This window comes from Hypanus sabinus, chromosome 4, assembly GCF_030144855.1.
Source record: "Hypanus sabinus isolate sHypSab1 chromosome 4, sHypSab1.hap1, whole genome shotgun sequence".
NCBI classification, from domain to species: domain Eukaryota; kingdom Metazoa; phylum Chordata; class Chondrichthyes; order Myliobatiformes; family Dasyatidae; genus Hypanus; species Hypanus sabinus.
The window spans coordinates 152622650-152642917 of NC_082709.1; the positions used below are offsets into that span (position 1 = coordinate 152622650).

The following is a 20268-nucleotide window of genomic DNA, read 5'->3' on the forward strand; positions in this document are numbered from 1 at the left end:
TGGTGAGGAATGAGGTTCAATCCTTTGCAAGGGGGAACATAGGATCAGGAGAAGTAGAGTCTGTGTGGATAGAACTGAGGAACAGTAAGGGCAAAAGGACCCAAAGGGGTGTTGTCTACAGGCCACCAAACAGTAGCATGGATATTGGGTGCAAGTTGAATAGGGAGTTAACATTGACATGTGGCAAAAGTAATGTCGCAGTAGTTATGGGGGATTTCAACATGCAGGTGAACTGGGAGAATCAGGTTGGTGCTGGACCCCAGGATAGGGAGTTAGTGGAGTGCCTATGGGATGCATTCTTGGAACAGCTTGTACGAGAGCCGACCATGGACAAGACTATTCTGAATTTAGTGTTATGTAATGAACACGATTTGATAAGCGATCTTGCAGTAAAGGAGCCATTAGGAGGTAGTGATCATAATATGATAAGCTTTTATCTGCAATTTGAGAAGGATAAGGGCAGCTCGGAGGTGTCAGTGTTGCAGTTGAACAATGTTGGGCCTTTGAAGAATGAATTGGGTGAAATTGTTATGGGAAACGGAGAAGTGGCAGAAGAATTTAATGAGTACTTTAAATCTGTCTTTACTAAGGAAGACATAAGCAATCTCCCAGATGTATGGATGGGCCAAGGACATAGGGTAACAGAGGAAATGAAACAGATTGACATTAGGAAGGAAACGGTAATGAGTAGACTGATGGGACTGAAGGCTGACAAATCCCCAGGTCCAGATGGTCTGCATCCTAGGGTACTAAAGGAGGTGGCCCTGGAAATTGCGGATGCATTGGTAATCATTTTCCAGTGTTCCTTAGATTCAGGATCAGTCCCTGAGGATTGGAGAATGGTAATGTTATCCCACTTTTTAAGAAAGGAGGGAGGGAGAAAACAGAGAACTATCGACCTGTCAGCCTGACATCGGTGGTGGGGAAGATGCTAGAGTCCATTATTAAGGATGAAATAGTGGCATATCTAGATAGCAGTGATAGGATTGGGCCGAGCCAGCATGGATTTACCAAGGGTAAATCATGCTTGACTAATCTGTTGGAGTTTTTCGTGGATGTAACCAGGAAGTTAGACGGGGGAGATCCAGTGGATGTAGTGTACCTTGATTTTCAGAAAGCATTTGATAAGGTCCCACATAGGAGATTGGTGGGTAAAATCAAAGCTCAGGGCATCGGGGGGAAGGCATTGACATGGATAGAAAACTGGTTGGCAGATAGAAAGCAAAGGGTAGCGGTGAATGGGTGTTTCTCAGAATGGGAGGTGGTGACTAGTGGGGTGCCACAGGGCTCAGTATTGGGACCACAGCTGTTTACAATTTATGTCAACGATTTAGATGAAGGCATTGAGAATAACATCAGCAAATTTACTGATGATACTAAGCTGGGTGGCAGTGTGACATGTGATGAGGATGTTAGGGTGACTTGGATAGGCTGAGTGAGTGGGCAGATACTTGGCAGATGACGTTTAATGTGAATAAGTGTGAGGTTATCCACTTTGGGAGTAAGAATAGGAAGGCAGATTATTATCTGAATGGTGTAGAGTTAGGTAAGGGAGAAATACAAAGAAATCTAGGAGTCCTTGTTCATCAGTCACTGAAGGTGAATGAGCAAGTGCAGCAGGCAGTGAAGAAGGCTAATAGAATGTTGGCCTTTATTACAAAGGGAATTGAGTACAAGAGCAAGGAAATCCTCTTGCATTTGTACAGAGCCCTGGTGAGACCACACCTGGAGTATTGTGTACAGTTTTGGTCTCCATGGTTAAGGAAGGACATCCTGGCTGTAGAGGAAGTGCAGCGTAGATTCACGAGGTTAATTCCTGGGATGTCTGGACTGTCTTATGCAGAGAGGTTAGAGAGACTGGGCTTGTACACACTGGAATTAAGGAGATTGAGAGGGGATCTGAATGAAACGTATAAGATTATTAAGGGATTGGACAAGATAGAGGCAGGAAATATGTTCCAGATGCTGGGAGAGTCCAGTACCAGAGGGCATGGTTTGAGAATAAGGGGTAGGTCATTTAGGACAGAGTTAAGGAAAAACTTCTCCCTGAGAGTTGTGGGGGTCTGGAATGCACTGCCTCGGAAGGTAGTGGAGGCCAATTCTCTGGATGCTTTCAAGAAGGAGCTAGATAGTTATCTTATGGATAGGGGACTCAAGGGATATGGGGACAAGGCAGGAGCCGGGTATTGATAGTAGATGATCAGCCATGATCTCAGAATGGTGGTGAAGGCTCAAAGGGCCGAATGGTCTACTTCTGCCCCTATTGTCTATTGTCTATTGAATCCAATAACCAGTGCCGTCATGGATGCATGCAATGACCAATTCCAACTTGAATAAGATAAAATGATGCTGTTTGACCCACTGAGTTCTTTCAGCAGTTTACTTTTTATGTAAACTGGATGAATTTGGTAGCAAAACTTGCATTCAGCTGTGTTGGAACATTAATAATTCACCTGTGAGTACAATATTTCAGATAAATTCAAAGGAATTCAGCTGACATTGAAACATGTGACTTGGTGTTCTTGGAACTCACTGTTGTCTGTTGAAATGTCAACCAAAATCATACAGTAGATCTCACTGAAACTTAGTGAGTGCTTTTCCCTCCTTTTAAAGATCAAATATTCATGAAATAGGGGCTGAAGAAGTCACATCAATGGGAGATCATCACCATATCAAGGATGCCCTGGAGTAATGACATATAACACATGTTAGTTTATCGAGCCTTGTAGATTGGCACAGCAGTGGCAGCAAATTCTGCAATCTTTTCCCTTACTGTATACCCCATTGATAATTAGTGCAGTCCTAGAAAACACGTTTAGTGATGCATTCAGAGGATTTAAAATGAGAGAGGAAAATATATTGGCAGTTTATATTAGAAATAACTATCTTAATATCTCTCATGTTTCATTACTTTATGTTTAGACCTAAAAATCTTTGTCCCAACATTGCAAATTCTCTGTGACTACAGTCTCATTTTAAAAGGCTTATTGCTATTACTTGTAGTCTGCATAAATGCTCTAGAAGGCTAATAAGAAGCTCTTATCCTTGATAGCAGCTAAAGGCTGCTGTCCATTTGAAAGAACAGTTCAGTATTCCTGGCTTTGGAGAGCATTCTGTTTAAGGGGCAGTGTAAGAGGTGAATTTGTCCACAGATGAAATGGTTTATTAGTGCACTGAATTCGCACACCAAACAACACCAGAAACTGTAGCTGCTGGAATCTGGAGCAGGAACAGTGGGTGAAGCAGCATCTTTGACTGATGGGAATTGTTGATGCTTTGGGTCAAAACCGTGTGTCAGGACTACTCAGTTTCTTACTGCACACTGGGTGACCAGACAGGATTGGTTAGGAAATGGCTTGAAAACTGGATTGAACTCAGGCTGGTCCATCACTACATTGCCCTTTAGTCACATCGCTGAATCAGTTATTAGAGCCATAAACTTAGATACCTAATCTCTGCTGCCCTCAACCATCAGGGACAATACTGTATAGTGAGAGCAAAACTGCTGATAGTAAGTCTGTGAAAAGACTGTCCTGGGCCTGTTCCCGCAGTCAAGGACAATCACATGCCACGTCTATTCTCTAGTGGGAGGACATTCTTTTCTTTGGTTTTTCTAAAATGGCCTCTCACTGTTCCGAGGGAACAGAGACCTAGTATCTTGCTGCACTTGTGAGGCAGAGATCAGCTACCAATCTTGATCAGGGCATGAACGCATTAAAATTTAACGTGTCCAAAATCTGCACCATCAACACAGTTGTTCCATTTAGTGTTGTTTAAGGAGGTTGAAGTGTGCATAGCCCCCAGGAAAGAATTAATGGAGCATCCTAGCTCCACACAGATTTATGTGAAAGCGTGAAGATGTACTCCTCCTGGTTTTTTTCTTATCTGCGTTTAGTCAGGCAATCCCAAAAGCTTCATAACTATCTCAGTGAGAACTGCATCCAAATCAATGAATTCACACCTCATCTGGTGAGCATGCTCTGTGCCTGCTGCCAGACTGCAGTCCACTGGTGCCTGCTTGATCACCACATGAGATGATTCTCCTAAACTAATATTTTAATCCCTCACTGTTCTGTCTCTGAGTCAATGCAATGAAGCAGTGTGCACTTTACTAATGCTTTATCTTTCTTCTCTTGTTCCTCCCTTTCCCTTCTAATGTCTTCTCTTGCTCTTTCTCTGCTGTCTTGCCTAGTAGCTCCTGGTACATTTCTTCTTCTTCTTGGAGACCCTATGACTTCCATTGAATCACTGTAAAAACAAGGTTTATAGCATTTACAAATTTCTTCTCTATACCTTCATATCAGTGCAGCTTCACAGACTACTAAAAGATCGTGTATTACTGGTGGTATCAGAAGGCAGATTATATCAGTGTGGAACATTTAAGTGCATAACTGTAGGTTTTCATTCCTCTTGGAGTTCCACTGCTTGTCGGTTTCAGTTAGTTTCTGGTCCAGTAGATGCTGAATTCTTGTAGCCCCTCTCCAGAATGGCAAGCACTCCTATCCATGTTCCTTAGTTTAAACACAGTGCTATAATCAATCCTGCTCTTTTTTTTATATACTGCTAGTACTCCTTATCATAGGTTACACTTCTGTATGCCGGAGGTGGCAACTCATGGGAGTTACTCCATCCAGGGTACGCTGATGGAGGAAGATGGCATTCAAAATACATTCCAAGGAGAAATGAGGCTTGTTTATGCTGTTCATCAGTGACAGAAGAGGAACAGAGGGGAGTATTTTCAACTCGATTAATTTCTTACAGCATAAGCTGGGCTATCTATTTTAAATAAACAAACAATTTTCAAGTATGCAGTTACTGTTAATTTACATTGCAAAGCTAAAGCTGCATCACACTAAAAAATTAAAGTCTTGATGATTCAACTACATTAAGAATCTGTTACCAAAAATTAATAAATTTAAAGCATTGAGTTTTATGGCCTTCCAATGAAATGCCACGCTGTAATAAAAACTCCCCATTACCGAACTCAACCTTCTGCCAGTGGATTTTTACGAATTCTCAGGAGAACAGGATTCTAAATTTGCAGTGCCTTGTCCTCTCTAAACTTCTAATAGCTATGAACAAAGCAGAATTGGTGATAGTTAAGAGGAAGAAAATGATCATTCAACACAATTGCTTCCAGCTGTCATGCTAATAGAGCTATAAATATGAGGGAGAAAGGATAAAACTGTAAAATTGGATTATTTAAGGCATCACATCTTGATTAACAAAATAATACTAAGGAAATATTTTATCTTCAGTCACTACGTGAATGTCACAATAAATTCATTCAGTCAAAGCATTTTAAATTGACTTCAGGAATCAGTTACCATCTTGCTCTCTAGGATCTGTGAAAGGTTCCTGTTTTGAAGGGAGAACAGCTGTTTCAAAGAACTCACTGAAAGCTTTTGAGAAGACTAGAACAATATTTGAAGGTATGTTATGAGACAATGATTTATGATATTTTTGAATTAAAGTCAATCAAAATTCATCAAAAATTGACTGCTTTAATTACACAACAAACAAATTTCATGTCGATTTCAAAACTATTCTAAAATTCAGTAGACTGTGAGGCACCCTTTTGTCTGGTAAATGACCATGAGCCAGCTGATGCAATTGTTAACTGTGTCTTAACTGGGTGAATAACTCATCTATTTGAATAAGCTGTTTAAATATACAATCCTTGCTCCTAAATGGGTTGTGAAATCTAATAATACATTTCAGACATGTATGTATTATGCCAGGTGATACAGGGTGCTAAGCTGCCTTAATGGTTGTCCCTAAAGGGACTATTGTAAGTTACAAAAAATGAAAGATATATTTTAGAGTGTGAGGAGTGAATGCTTCTCCCACCCTATAAACTTTGCTTCTCTTTCAGTCCTTTCATGGTGTTCTTTCCAGTTAATCTGTACAGCTTGGAAGCTGTTAGGTTTTCCATCCTCCTTAACATGTGTTTTAGTAAGATACCATTTGTCATCTGCTAGTCATATTCAAATGATATCCAAGCCCAAATATATCTCATCTGGCAGCTTCAGTATTGGAGTACTCCCACAATACTCCATCTTGCTAAGGCAAATAGTTGTTGACTTTCCTTTTGAAGTGCCGCATGTAAGTGAGTAGAACTCAAGGTCAAATGTGCGACATGTTTTACTATTCCTGTTTTTTTTACTTAATTTAGCCGAAAGTCTTTTAACTATCTGACAACTCTGAACTTATAATGCAGAAACTATAGTTGGAAGTTCTATTATAACTTGAAAGTGAGTACTTGTTCCATATATGTACCTGGTAAGGAGCCCTCTTAGTTCATGTGTACATGCTAATTTACGGACTAGGATACGCAGTCTATCCAGCTAACATCAAAGATATCAGCATACCATGTGTTATTTTTGAGAAACTCCTCAATCTTTTTGACCTATCTAAAGAATCTTTTGTATTCAACTTTGCACATTTGATTCTATGTAAACATGGTGCTAGTTCTGTAGGAAGATTTTGAACTCTTAGATAAGATGTATTATATAATAACGTCTACAGTTTCTGAAACAATGTTTTTGAAAATGTTCATAATATGTATCTAATGAAGCTACAGATATATTCAATTTAAGTAATCCTGGGTCATATCTTAACATCTCAAAAGGTGATGGGGTAAACTTCCATCGTGTATCTTTGTTTGAATTCAAAATTTCTTACAGAAGCTTGAAAAGGAATTGTAAGTATGATATGTTTATTTCATGAAGATTAATATTGCAGATTGATTCCTTCACATTTATAGTCAGGACACTGGATTAAAGTATCAGTAAATATGAAATCTTGATGATGGTTTCTTGTTGAATATGTGCCATGAATTTGACTTTTGAAGACCCCCATTGCCATGCGCACTCCCAGTCTTAAGTGGTGTCTGCACGTATTCAGTGATATGTTCCTGGTTGCTAACCCTTATCCTTGAGTCCCAAAGACATCCATAGGTGATGCCATAATATAATGTTGAATCTTAATGTTGTTTTAATTGATAACTTTCTTCCCTTATATTCACAATATTTATAGGCTTAAAAAGTTTCATGATTTAATCTCAGCTTCAAGCTATAACGTTTACTTTAGAGTGATGTATTTTTCAAGTCTTATGTGGTGTCGAGTATTACATTCATAATATATTTGGAATATTTTCTAAGGATTTATTTACTATGCTTTCGTTCAGGGTCATATTGTGCTAGAAAATTAGAAATATAACAGTGATAATGGGTAGGAAACAAAATATAACTGAGAGTGGAAAAATAATTAAAGAAATATTTGATACAGATTTCCCAAATGGCACGGAAGCAACAGTATATCCACTTGCTGACCATGTAGAATAATACTACAGCTCACATAATCATTTGCTGAAAGGTGTATAAATGATATTACTTATTCACAATTTTGGAAGATACTTAACTAAGACATGCATCAATGGGAAAACAACATTATATAGTATCTTTAACATTAAAAAAATCTTCCAAAGTGTTTTGTGAAGATGTCGTTAGTCAAAAATAGATGCTGAAACACAGAAAGAGATAACTTTAGCTGAGGCTGAGTAAAAGTGCCTTGTGAGAAATGCTCTAAGGATTTTTTTAAATGGAAGAGAAAGGAAAATGGCTTGGAGAGTCTGGGATGAGGTTAGGGGCAACAAAACCGAAAGACTGGCCACCAAAAGCAGTTTTAAATTTGGGATGCTTATGGTGATGGAATTGAAAAAAGTGAAAAGATCTGAAAGTCCTATGGGTATGGTGAACAGGTATCCTGATAGTATGATGATCATTTGGATATTGGCGGTTTTATCCATGTCCTAATCACATTACTTGATTGAGACATGGAATACAAAGCTGTCAGGAAAGAACTACAAGCCATAGGTAGCATGGATTAACCCATTTTAGAATGCACTGGATTTGCATTGGAGTTGAGATTGTGGAGCTGCAGGTTTACAAAGATCAAACTAGAGTTACCCATTGTAGTATCACCAATCACCATTATAGTGAGTACTAGTCTGGGCCATTCTCCAGTTTAAAGAAGTGTCCTTGGTTTTTATTCCCCTCACAGTGATTGGTGATTTTAGAAGCTGCAGCTGGGGTGCATAAGAAAAGGAAGAATTATCCATCACATCCCACATCAGTGGTCACCTATCCCACCATTAGAACTGGCTCCCAAGAGAGGACCCAGTTTTGGACAAAAATTTCTTGTGGTTGTAAAGGCCAGTGCTGGTTTCTGATACCAAGAAATAATTTTAATGGCCATGATAATCTCATTGAAAACTATGAATAAAAAGGTGGGCACAATAATGAAATATTAGAACAAAGTGAGTATTAATCTTGCTCGGAGCACTGCAAAAGTACAGATGGAACAAGGATATGTATAGTAAACTTGGCTAGAAGTAATGTTGAGTTTCCATGGAGGAAATACAAATGAAATTACAAGTATAATTTGTACTGAATTCCGAATTCCAAGGGAGAAAGTTTTTTAAACTTGCACAAAGGCACGTTAATTGGGCATGGAATTTTGTACAGCAGTCCTTTATATATACAGTGTCTTATTAAACAAACATTGAAGTCTAATGAATTGAAACAGGGTTTTTTTGCCCAGGCATAAAGCTTTCAACTGAAAATTAATTTTAAAAAGCTGCAGAAACTGGAAATCTGAAATAAAACCAGAAAATGCTGGGAAAACATAGTAGTCGGCATTATCTGTGGAAAGAGAAACACTGAACTTTTCATTTTGAAAACCCTTGCTCACATTTGCTGAAAGGTGCTTCCAGATCTGCTGAGCTTCAACAGCATTTTCTGTTTAAAGTCCATACCTTCAGTATTTATTCAAAGGCCCTGCTCCGCATTTCAGTTAAGGCCATGGTAGGGAGTCTGTCTGTGCAAAAATGTATTAATATATACATGACTAACACCTCTGCCATCAGTTCCTTGTTCCTTAAATACAGTGCAAATTAGATTGTAATTGTTACTGTACCATACAATGAAAAACTTGTCATGCATACCATCCATTCAGATCAATACATTACAGCTTTGCATTGAGGGAGTTCAAGGTAAAGCAATAAGATAATGCAAAATAAAGTATTACGATATTAGATATTTTTATACCTAAGTTTTGGATATTATACAGTGGTATAATAAATGTTTCTGAGTTTAAATGAAGCACAGGAAATGAAATCAGATGAGCTGAATGCTGAACAATTGTGAATTGCTAATGACTAACAGATTATTGAAGTTTTACTGTACTTATCCTCCTGTAGAGCAGAAGGTGCAGAGATTTGGAGGAAGAGGCAAAGAAGGGTTTGAAAACCCAAGTATTAAAAACCTACAGAGAGTGTCATTAAAAGGATCATGAGAAGGGAAAAGATGAAATATGAAAGCAAGTTAGCAAACAATATCAAAGTCGATAGTAAAAGCTTTTGCAAGTATGTAAAAAATAAAAGAGATGAGAGTGGATATAGGATCACTAGAAAATGAGGCTGGAGAAATAAATAACAGAGGACGAGGAGATAGCAGATGAAATAAGTGAGTATTTTACATCAGTCTTCACTGTGGAAGACACTAGCAATGTATCAGATGTTGTAGTGTGTGAGGGAAGAGAAGTGGGTGCAGTTACTCTTACAAGGGACAGGTGTTCAAGAACTGAAAGACCTAAGGCTAGATAAGTCACCCGGACCAGAGGAACTGCACCCTAGCGTTCTGAAAGAGGTAGTGTTAGAGATTGTGGAGGCATTAACTATAATCTTTCAAAAATCATTGGACTGGCATGGTCCCGGAGGACTGGAAATTTGCACATGTCACTCCACCCTTTAAGAAAGGAGGAAGGCAGTAGAAAGGAAATTATAGACCAGTTAGCCTGACCTCAGTGGTTGGGAAGATGTTGGAGTCCATTGTTAAGGATGAGGTGATGGAGTACTTGGTGACACAGGACAAGATAGGACAAAGTCAGCATGGTTTCCCTCATGGAAAATCCAACCTGACAAACCTGTTGGAATTCTTTGATGAAGTTATAAGTAAGATAGATAAAGGGGATGCAGTGGATGTTGTATATTTGGACATTCAGAAGGTCTTTGACAATGTGCCACACATGAGGCTGCTTACCAAGTTAAAAGCCCATGGTATTACAGGAAAGTTACTAACATGGTTAGAGTAATGGCTGATTGGTAGGAGACAGTGAGTGGGAATAAAAGGATCCTTTCTGATTGGCTGCCAGTGACTGGTGGTGTTCTGGAGGTGTTAGTGTTGGGACTGCTTTTTATGCTGTATATCAATGACTTAAATGTTGGAACAGATGATACGAAGATTGGTGGAGGGTCAGGTAGTCTTGAGGAAACAGGTAGGCTGCAGAAAGACTTGAACAGATTAGGACAATGGGCAAGAAAGTGGCAAATGAAGTACAATATCAGAAAATGCATGGCCATGCACATTAATTAAATGTGCAGTCTATTTCCTAAACGGACAAAATCCAGGAATCTAAGATGCAGAGGGACTTGGAAGTCCTTGTGCAGAACATCCTAAAGGTTAACTTCCAGCTTGGGTCAATGGTGAGGAAGGCAAATGCCATGTTAGCATTCATTTCAAGAGGTCTAGGATATAAGAGCAGGAATGTGATACTGAGGCTTTATAAGGCACTGGTAAGACCTCATCTTGAGCATTGTGAGCAGTTTTGGACTCCTCATCTTAGAAAAGATGTGTTGGCATCGGAGAGGGTCCAGAGGTAGTTCATAAAGACTATTCTGGGAATGAATGGGTTATCATATGAGAAATGTTTGATGACTCTAGGTTGGTACTCACTGGACTTTAGAAGGATGAGGGGTTTCTCATTGAAACCTTTCAAATAGTGAAAGGCCTAGACAGAGTAGATGAGAAAAGGATGTTTCCCATGGTGGGGGATTCTAAGACATTGCCTCAGGAGAGAGGGACGTCCATTAAAACAGAGTTACAGAGTATTTTCTTTAGCCAGAGGGTGGCGAATTTGTGGAATTAGTTTCCGCATGCAGCTGTGGAGGCCAGGTCATTAGATACGGCATCAAAGGTTACAGGAAGAAGTCCAGGAATGGGGTTGAGTTAGGGAAAAAAGGATCAGCCATGATGCAATGACTGAACAGACTTGATGGGCCAAATGGCCTAATTCTGCTCCTCCATCTTATACTCTTATTACAATTTTAAAATGGTGGTGTTGCTCAATTAAAAACTGATTTATTTCAGAATAGGTTAGGCATGATTTGTGAAAGGAATTTTGCAAGTTATAACGGCAGCAGCAGTTCTGGATGACAGGGTTTATGCAGGGCAGAAGATGGGTAGCTGACTGGCAGAGCCTTTATATTGGTCAGTAATGAAGTAACAGATACCTTTTTTAATTTGGTCAGGCTAACTGTAAGTTAGATTCAATTTCAGGTCCAGGCTTCTACTTATCTGGGTTTATTGCATTTGTTATTAGTCATAGTGAAGATAACAGCTTGAGATGGTTAATGTACATTAAAGCTGATATAAAAGACATCTTGCCACCTCCTCATTTTTAAATGTTCAGTGGAGAATGTTTTTGAAAACATTCAGTTATAATTTTTCTCTAGTCTTGAAATGCCATTGATTTTGGTTTTTGCAACATTTCATACAGCTTATCAGCAAAACAATTTCTGCAGAAAAACTACCAATTCCCTATCCAGTTCAGAGGCATCAGGGGAATCCATTCAATTACTCTGCTGGCCTGATTCTAAAATCTACCATTTGTCATGCTTATTTTAGATCACATCAATGGAGTGTGCACGAGCCCTACATCCCAACCCTGCAACACTGGGAAGCGCCTTTCCGTTGTAGATTCTTCAAAATTGAACCGTCGTGGACCAGGACGGCCACCTTTTCGAAAAGTACAGTCTGCTGCCTGCATGGAAATCTCATTGCCTCTCACCCACACAGAAGGTGTGTGTGAGTGTATGTGCGTACATGCATGTGTCTTAGCGTGTTCCCTATAGACCACGATGATAAGTGATCCAAAAGCTTTGATATTAAGTAGAAACAAGAAGCTAGAAGCAATATGATTCTGGATGCCCATAATTCTAAATCTAAGTTACTAAGCTAACCAGCTGGGTTAGTGCAGGTACCCTGCCTAATAGTTAGCTCATGCTGCTGAATATGATTCCACTAGTGTTCTTTTGCATTTATATACCATAGTTTTCAAGGATACACCCCCCAATGTGAACTGTCATATTAACTTTAATTGAATTTGAAATTAAATTCTGCACATTAACATTATCAAATTATTTTCTGACTGAAAACTTAGAGATGATGTTAAGAAAAATCTGCCTTATTTACAACATTGCACGTCCAGAACTTTCCTCATCAACATAATGCCTTGGTGTGCTACTCCGACAAGTCTTGAAAATAGCTTTAAACTGGATAAATATGTTTTATAGTCTTCAATTTCTTTACGGGGAAATACTTATCTGTTGACCATATTAGCTACAAGTTCCAGGTGTGTTGTATTGTTCAGAGTATCTTACTGGAGAAACTTTCATAGTAATGGTATTTCAGAATGGCATAGGTAAACCCCTAGTGTGGGAATGACAAGCAGATTCTGGAAGCCTGGCTGTTGATGAACATGATGATAAAATATGACCCAAGTCAGCTAACGGTTTTCAAAAGAAGCTCTACGTAGGTTAATATATTGATTTTAATCAAAGGATATAATTATAGCTGAAAAAGGTGATTTGTAAACATCTTTAGTTGCTTCCTCATTAAATCTCATTCCATAGGAAGCTTAGAATTTGCTTTGCAGGCTGATAGTTACATACTGTTACATTTCATACACACACACACACACACACACACGCGCGTGCGTGCGCACCACACACACACACACACACACACACACACACACACACACACACACACACACACACACACACACACACTTCCTCTAAACAGACAAAGCATTTTATCTTGCATACAACAGAAGCTCTACAGCATTGAGGCTTCAGCCAATAAGTGGCTAGTAACATTTCCAGCACACAACGATTATCTCAAATTATAGAGAATGTTGCTTATATTAAAATTCAGTTATCATTGTCACTATTAAATACCCAACCGTCAGTGATAACCAGAAATTTAACTAGACTAGGCACGTTGGCCTAATGGCTGCAGGAGCATGCTGAAAGCTCGCAAATATATCAGGAATGTGAGGGTATACTCTGCACTCAAGCATTTCAAAACTCTTGAAGATAATAAAGCCTGTTTAAGACATTGGAGCAGAATTAGGCCATTCAACCAGCTCTGTCATTCCATCATGGCCAATTTATTTTCCCTTTCATCCCCATTCTCCTGCCTTCTCCCCATAACATTTGATGGCTTTACTAATTAAGAACTGATCAGCCTCCACTTTAAAATATACCAACGACTTGGCCTCCACAGCTGTCTGTGGCAATGATTCCCACAGATTCAGCACCCTCCTTGGTTCTCAACCCTTAATGGTTTGCATCCACCACCATGGTTGCAGACAGCAGTACTGTCGTTACTTACTTAGTCTACTCTGAAAGCATCTCCCAAACATGTCACCTTTATCACGAAGAAGACCAAGGCCAGCAGGTTCTACTGAAGCCAAGTAAATCCTAAAAAAAGTACTAAATAATCTTACTAGGAATGTATATCTCTATTCAGTCTCACACTTCCAGGCTTAGCTATTGTGAGACTGTAATGATTAAAAAGGAGGATCATTCTTTATTATTTAATCAAGAGTATACTTTGTAAAATTATAGCAAGGTTCTTCTGAGAGATAACCTCTTTATTATCCCATACCTTGTTTTCTATTCTTACTGAGATCTGTGCAATTATCAGGACTTATACCAAATTCTAAATTGCCATAAATACTGTAAATAACTGAAAATTTTAAGTAATTATGTTTTTAAATTCAAGTACAACTAAATTTCAAACTTTTAAAAAAATGTTAATTGAAATAGAATAGTATACAGGATATTAAAATATTATGATTTAAAATGGAGCACAGCCTTCACTTCATTGATCGACCCTGAAGTGCTACATGTAATACAGTGCCTTAAAACGTCTTCAGTCCCCAACCCTTTGTACACATAAATGAGTATTGCAACCAGGGGTTTTGATCAATTTAACTGACTATTTTTATTTGTGAATTCACTGCTCCTTTTTTCACAATAGAGCCTTAAAAAACAGGGAAAATTGTAAAGCATGAAAAACTAAAAAATCAGAAACTGCAATTTCAGCTGTTGAAAAGTATTCATCCCCTTTACTTAGCTGAGCCACCTCTCACAGCTATGACAGCCAGTAGTCTTTTTTTGAATAAATCTCTATTAGTTTTGCACAACCTGATGAATGGAGCATGATTTGCTCATTCCTCCTTGCAGAATTATTTAAGCAGTGCCAAGTTAGTATGGGAAGCAGCAGTGGCTGCAGTCTTGAGTCTTGCCAGAGATGTTCCATAAGGTTAAGGTCAGTACTCTGACTGGACCACTAAGGGACGTCAATTTTCTTCATTTGAACCTACTCCATGATAGCTCTGTTTACTTGGGTCATTGTCCTGCTGAAAGACAGACTTCCTCTCTAGTTTAAGCTTTCTGGCAGAAGCTGCCTGTTTTTTGTCCATGATTTCTCTGTATTTAGCAGCATTCATCTTCCCATCAATCCTGCCCATATTTACAGTCCCTGCTGCTGAAAAGTATGATGCAACTTCCACTATACTTTACAGTAAGGATGGAGTAGCCTGGCCACACATACCAGTTAGTGTTGAGGCCAAGAAGTTCAACTTTAGTCTCAACCGACCACAAGACCTTCTTCCACATGACATTTGCAAAGTCTTTATGGGAAAGGATGTGGTTTGTTTTTAGCCAGGGCTTCTTCCTTGTCGCTCTTCCATATATACCCTTTAGAAGTCTTAGAGTTTATGGAGCTATGAACTTAATCTCCATTTGCAGCCACTGACTTCTGCAGCTCAGTCAGACTGGCTCTTCGCGTCACAGTAACCTCCCTTAAAATTTCCCTGCTTCTCTGGTGACTAACTTCAAAGGGTTGGCTTGACCTAAACAGTGTGATTTACTTTAATATTTTCTCCACTTTCTCATGATAAAGTACACTGGGATCCAAGGTATATTCAGTGCCTTTTAAGATGACCTTGAACCCTTCCCCTGATTTGTGCTTCTCTGCTATCATTTCCCTGACTTGTCTGACTCTCTATTTTCAATTCCTGACTCTTCTGTCTTCATTTTGGTTTAATCTGTTGAATATCTACCATACTGTTGCACCTTATAGATTCAGTAAATTGTTCATAGGTTTTGGAAATTTTCTTTTGACTTTGCATGATGAGCAATGTTCTGTAAATTTACTCAAAAAATACCACTTCAATATATATTTTAATTAGAGAAAATGAGACAGTAAAATGTGAAAGTAGTTATGGGGGCTGAATACTTTTTCAAAGCACTGCATACGGGAATTCTTTATGAAGACGTGACAGTGAAGATAGGAATAGAATGAAGCGGGAGATAAATGTGCGGCTGAAGAATTGGAGTGGGGGCAGGGATTCAGATTGGGGCCTCTTCTAGGGCAGGTATGACCTGTACAAAGGATTAGGTTGTATTTGAATCTGAAGGGGACAAATATCCTTGCGAGCAGGTTTGCTAGAGCTGTTGGGAGTGGTTTAAACTAATATGGCAGGGGATGTGAACCAGTGCAATTGAGCTGAGGATGGGCCAGCAGGCTTACAAGTAGATGATGGGTGTAACATGAATGTAAGGAAGGACAAGCCAAAGACTGGGTACAAATGCAGACAGGGTAAAGAGTTAACTTGTATCACAGAGTTAAAATTCAAAAGGACGAAGAATGCAGGACTAAAGGTGTATTTAAATGTGCGTAGCATTCAGAATAAGGCGGACAAACTCGTGGCACAATTAGAGATTGGTTGGCATGTCGTCGTTGAATCACAGAGTCATGGCTGAAAGAAGGCCATAGCTGGGATCTTAACATCAAAGGATATACTTTGTATTGAAAGGACAGGCAGGAATGCATAAGTGGTGGTGTGGCTCTGTTGTTAAGAGATGGAATTACTTCTTTAGAAAGAGGTGACATTAGGTCAGAGAATGCCAAATCTTTGTGGGTGGAATTAAGAAACTGCAAAGGTAAAAAAAAAATTATGGGAATCATACTTAGGCCTCCAAATAGTAGCCAAGATGTGGGGTTAAGATTGCAGGGGGAACTGGAAATAGCATGTAATAAGGGCATTGACACAATTGCAATGGGGAACTTCAGTATGCAAGGGGATTAGGAAAACCAGGTTGGTGTTGGATCGCAAGAGAGGAAATTTGTTGAATGGCTATGAGATGGCTTTTTAGAGCAGTTCGAGCTCTAGCCTACTTGGGGAAAGGCCATCTTAAATAGGGTATTTTATAATAATCCAGATTTTATTCATTAGTTTAAAGAAACCCTTGGGAGGCAGTGGTCACAATATGATTGAGTTCATACTGCAATTTGAGAGGGAGAAGCGTAAGTCACACATATCAGTATCGCAATGGAATAAAGGGAATAACAGAGGCATGAGAGAGGAGCTTGCCCAGGTGGATTGAAGAAGGATACTGGTGGGGATGACGGCAGAACAGAGGTGGCTGAAGTTCCTTGGAATAGTTCACAGGACGCAGGTTAGATATATTCCACAGAAAAAGAAATTCTCAAATGGCAGAGGTAAGCAACCGTGGATGACAAGGGAGTTAAGGACTTTGTAAAAGCTAAGGAAACAGCATATAAGGTAAAAAAAGTGAGTGAGAAGTTGGATGATTGGGAAGCTTTTAAAATCCAACAAAAGGCAACTGAAAAAAGCTATAAAAAGAGAAAAGATGAAATATGAGGGCAAAGCAGCCAATAATATAAAACAGAATACTAAATTTTTTTCAATTATATGAAAAGTAAAAGGGAGGTGGAAATTGATATTGGACCAGTGAAAGATGATGCTGGTGAGATAGTAATGGGGAATAAATAGCAGATGAACTTAATCGGTACTTTGCATCTGTCTGCACTGTGGAAGACACGAGCAGTGTGCCAGTGGTCTGTGAGTGTCAGGGAGCAGGAGTGAGTGCCTTTGCTATTACAAAAGAAAAATTGCTAGGCAAACTGAAAGGTCTTAAGGTGAATAAGTCACCCGAACCAGATGGACCATATTCCAGAGTCCTGAGAGACGTTGCTGAAGACTCCCAGAGGTTAGTTTACAGGTTGAGTCTGTGGTAAAGAAGGCAAATGCAATGTTGGCACTTAGTCCAAGGGGAATAGAATATAAATGCAGGGAGATAATACTGAAGCTTTATAAGACACTAGTCAAGCCACAGTTGGAGTATTGTCAACCGTTTTGGGCCCCTTATGTCATTGGAGAGAGTCCAGAGGAGGTTCAGGAAGATGATTCTGAGAATGAAGGGGTTAACATATGAGGAGTTTTTTGCAGCATTAGGCCTGTACTCACTGGAATTTAGAAGAATGTGGCAGGATCTCATTGAAACCTACTGAATTTTGAAAGGACTAGATAAGGTGGATGTGGAGAGGATATTTCCTACGGTGGGGGTATCCAGGACTAGAGGGCACAGCCTCAAAATTGAAGGGTGACCTTTAAGAAAAGAGATGAGGAGGAATTTTTTTTAGTCAAAGAGTGGTGAGTCTGTGGAATGCTCTGCCACAGACTGCGGTGGAGGCCAAGTCCATGGGTATATTCAAAGTGGAAGCTGATAGTTTCCTGATTGGTCGGGGCATCAAGGGATATAGTGAGAGGGCAGGTGTATGGGATTGAATAGGATCGGGGATCAGCCATGATGAAATGGTGGATTGGACTCGATGGGCTGGATGGCCTAATTCTGCTCCTATGTCTTATGGTCTTATTAAACCATAAGGCCTTTTTAGATTTGATAACCCTGTTGCAAAGTATGTGATAGCATCTGAATAATATTTAAAGCTATTGATTATAAAAACAAAAATTTCTTTTATTTTGAATATGCTTTCAATAGTTGGACTATTATCATTCAACAAGATCATCACAAATGTTATTCAACTTTCTTTTCAAACAGCTAGTACCTGAATGCTGGCATGGGATAATAATACAGTATGTCCTTTAATTCAGTCTCTGAAAAGCAATACATATTTGCCAAACAATCTTGCAAAGCAATGGCTTTGATTTGTATGCATACCTTAAATGTTAAGAAAACCCTTAGGAATATAGATTAGCTTTACAACTAAGTGGACTATCTAAAGGTTCCATCTTGTTTTAATTGACTATTGGCGCTTTATTTCCCCTCCTTAATAGCAGATTTAGACATTAATTACATTTCTTTGGAAGATCTTTAACCAGCTTCTTGGGATTCTGAATGTCTGAAAGAATAACTTATGAATGGCCAGATTGTCCTGTATTCATAACCTACAGTGCCTGCCTCTCCTTACTTTCTTCTCAATAAGGAAGACTAGTTGAGGAGACCCTGAGCCCAAATAAGCATCTCTCCAAGTCATATTAAAAAGTATTCAAATAGACATAAATACTTAAGGTTATTCAGTTATCATTTTTAAAAATATTATATCATCATTAAATGATCATAATATTAAATAAACACTGATGAAGTACCAGAGGCTCTTTGTGCACCAGCTTCCATGGTGTGATGTGAAATGCATCTAGACTGAGTTCTGCATATAAAGTTGAGTCTAATGACAGAGAAAACAGGTGCCATCTCACCATCGATACATTTCCAACTTCTGCCTTCCACTGTGCACATGCAAAGTCTTAAGATAATTGGCATTATGAGTATCAGTTCATCAATCAGTGCAATCAATACCATTTGCCAATGTTTTCTTTTTCTATCATTTCTAAGAAACTCATTAATAGAGGTCCATATTTGTAACATCACGTTAAAATGGGACACTATATCCCACTTGATCAATCATAAAGAAAATGTTAATGAATTTAAAAATACCTGCAGCATGACAAAGTGGTGCATGAAGATGCAGTATTACAAAGAAAAAAAAAGTGAAATCTAGTGGCAGAATTAAAATCCTGCCATAGGATAGTTATAAGTGGATCTGTGCATTATCATGGAACCTTCGATGTTTTACTGGACTGCTACAATTCAAAATATGCAATATGCATATTTCACATCCCTTACATCAAAAATTTGTCTTTTTTTCATTTTTTACTCAGCTTGTGAAATATGTGCAGAAATAAGAATAAAGGAGGGTCTCATTCCAGTGATAACTATGTGATGCTTGTTTTCTGAGAACTGAACAGATAATTGTTGGGCCAGAGTGCAATGTCATTTTCAGTTAACCCAACAGGCAATTATATTAAAGGATATAGTCATGAAAATAAAAATCATTATGTATGTCAAATGACATACCAGGTCCAGTTGAACAAACTTTCAAAGAATTTGTTCAAAAAGGACCAATTATCTATAACTTCACATTACCAGAACTGTCCTCTGAAAATAGCAGCAGGTTAATGAAAACTTAGAAAGTTTCTGTTTTAGAAAAATATGCTGTGATTATTATTTAGTAAATCAATATTGTTTCTGAGGATACGATGTGAGTAAGCTGCTGTTGAGTCAGGTTGGTGGTATAGGTGACAGTTTGTCTGGATGCCTGTTCTGCGTAATAGGCGAATAGCAATGGTGAAAATGTGTATAGCCAGATTTTCTGATTTTCCCATTTCAACAAACAATAGGATTGGTTTGGATTTCTGAAGTGCTTATTATCATTCCAATGCCAACATTACTTTTCTGCAGGCAAGAAGTAATTTGAATGTTGAGAGATAGCAACAACCCTCTTATTGCTCACAACATTTATAAAGAATTGCAATGACAGATTGGGCGTACAGATTAATTCCAGAAGATGTTTAAGATTGCTTTTCAGTATTACATAATAATGAGTAGGAGTAGTACATTTGGCTCTGTATCACCATTAATCAGATCATGATTGATCATCTTCCTCAATGGCATTTGTCCTGCTCTATCCCTGTGTGCTTTAATCCACTTAGTATTTAGATATCTATTTGTATCTGTTTTGAGTGAACAAGCTTCCACAAGCCTTTGGGATAGAGCATTCCAAATATTCACTGCTTTATTAATGAAGACATTTCTCCAGTCCAAAATGTCTACCCTTTATTCTCCCCTTAACCTTTGACACCTTTCCTATCAACCTCTGATTTAAATATATCCAATCACTTGGCCTCCGTAGACATCTGTGGCAATGAATTCCACAGATCCAACACCCCCTGGCTAAAGAAGTTCCTCCT

At 38.7% G+C, this 20268-nt stretch overlaps 1 protein-coding gene across 1 annotated transcript in view; it reads left to right on the plus strand.

The window, feature by feature from the left end:
• Positions 1-20268, plus strand: part of stxbp5l (syntaxin binding protein 5L) — a 353464-nt gene that overhangs the window by 299609 nt on the left and 33587 nt on the right. The window contains exons 21-22 of the mRNA XM_059968451.1: positions 5343-5432; positions 11748-11921. Coding sequence (XP_059824434.1) covers positions 5343-5432; positions 11748-11921 — 264 coding nt within the window. The remainder of the gene's footprint in view (positions 1-5342; positions 5433-11747; positions 11922-20268) is intronic.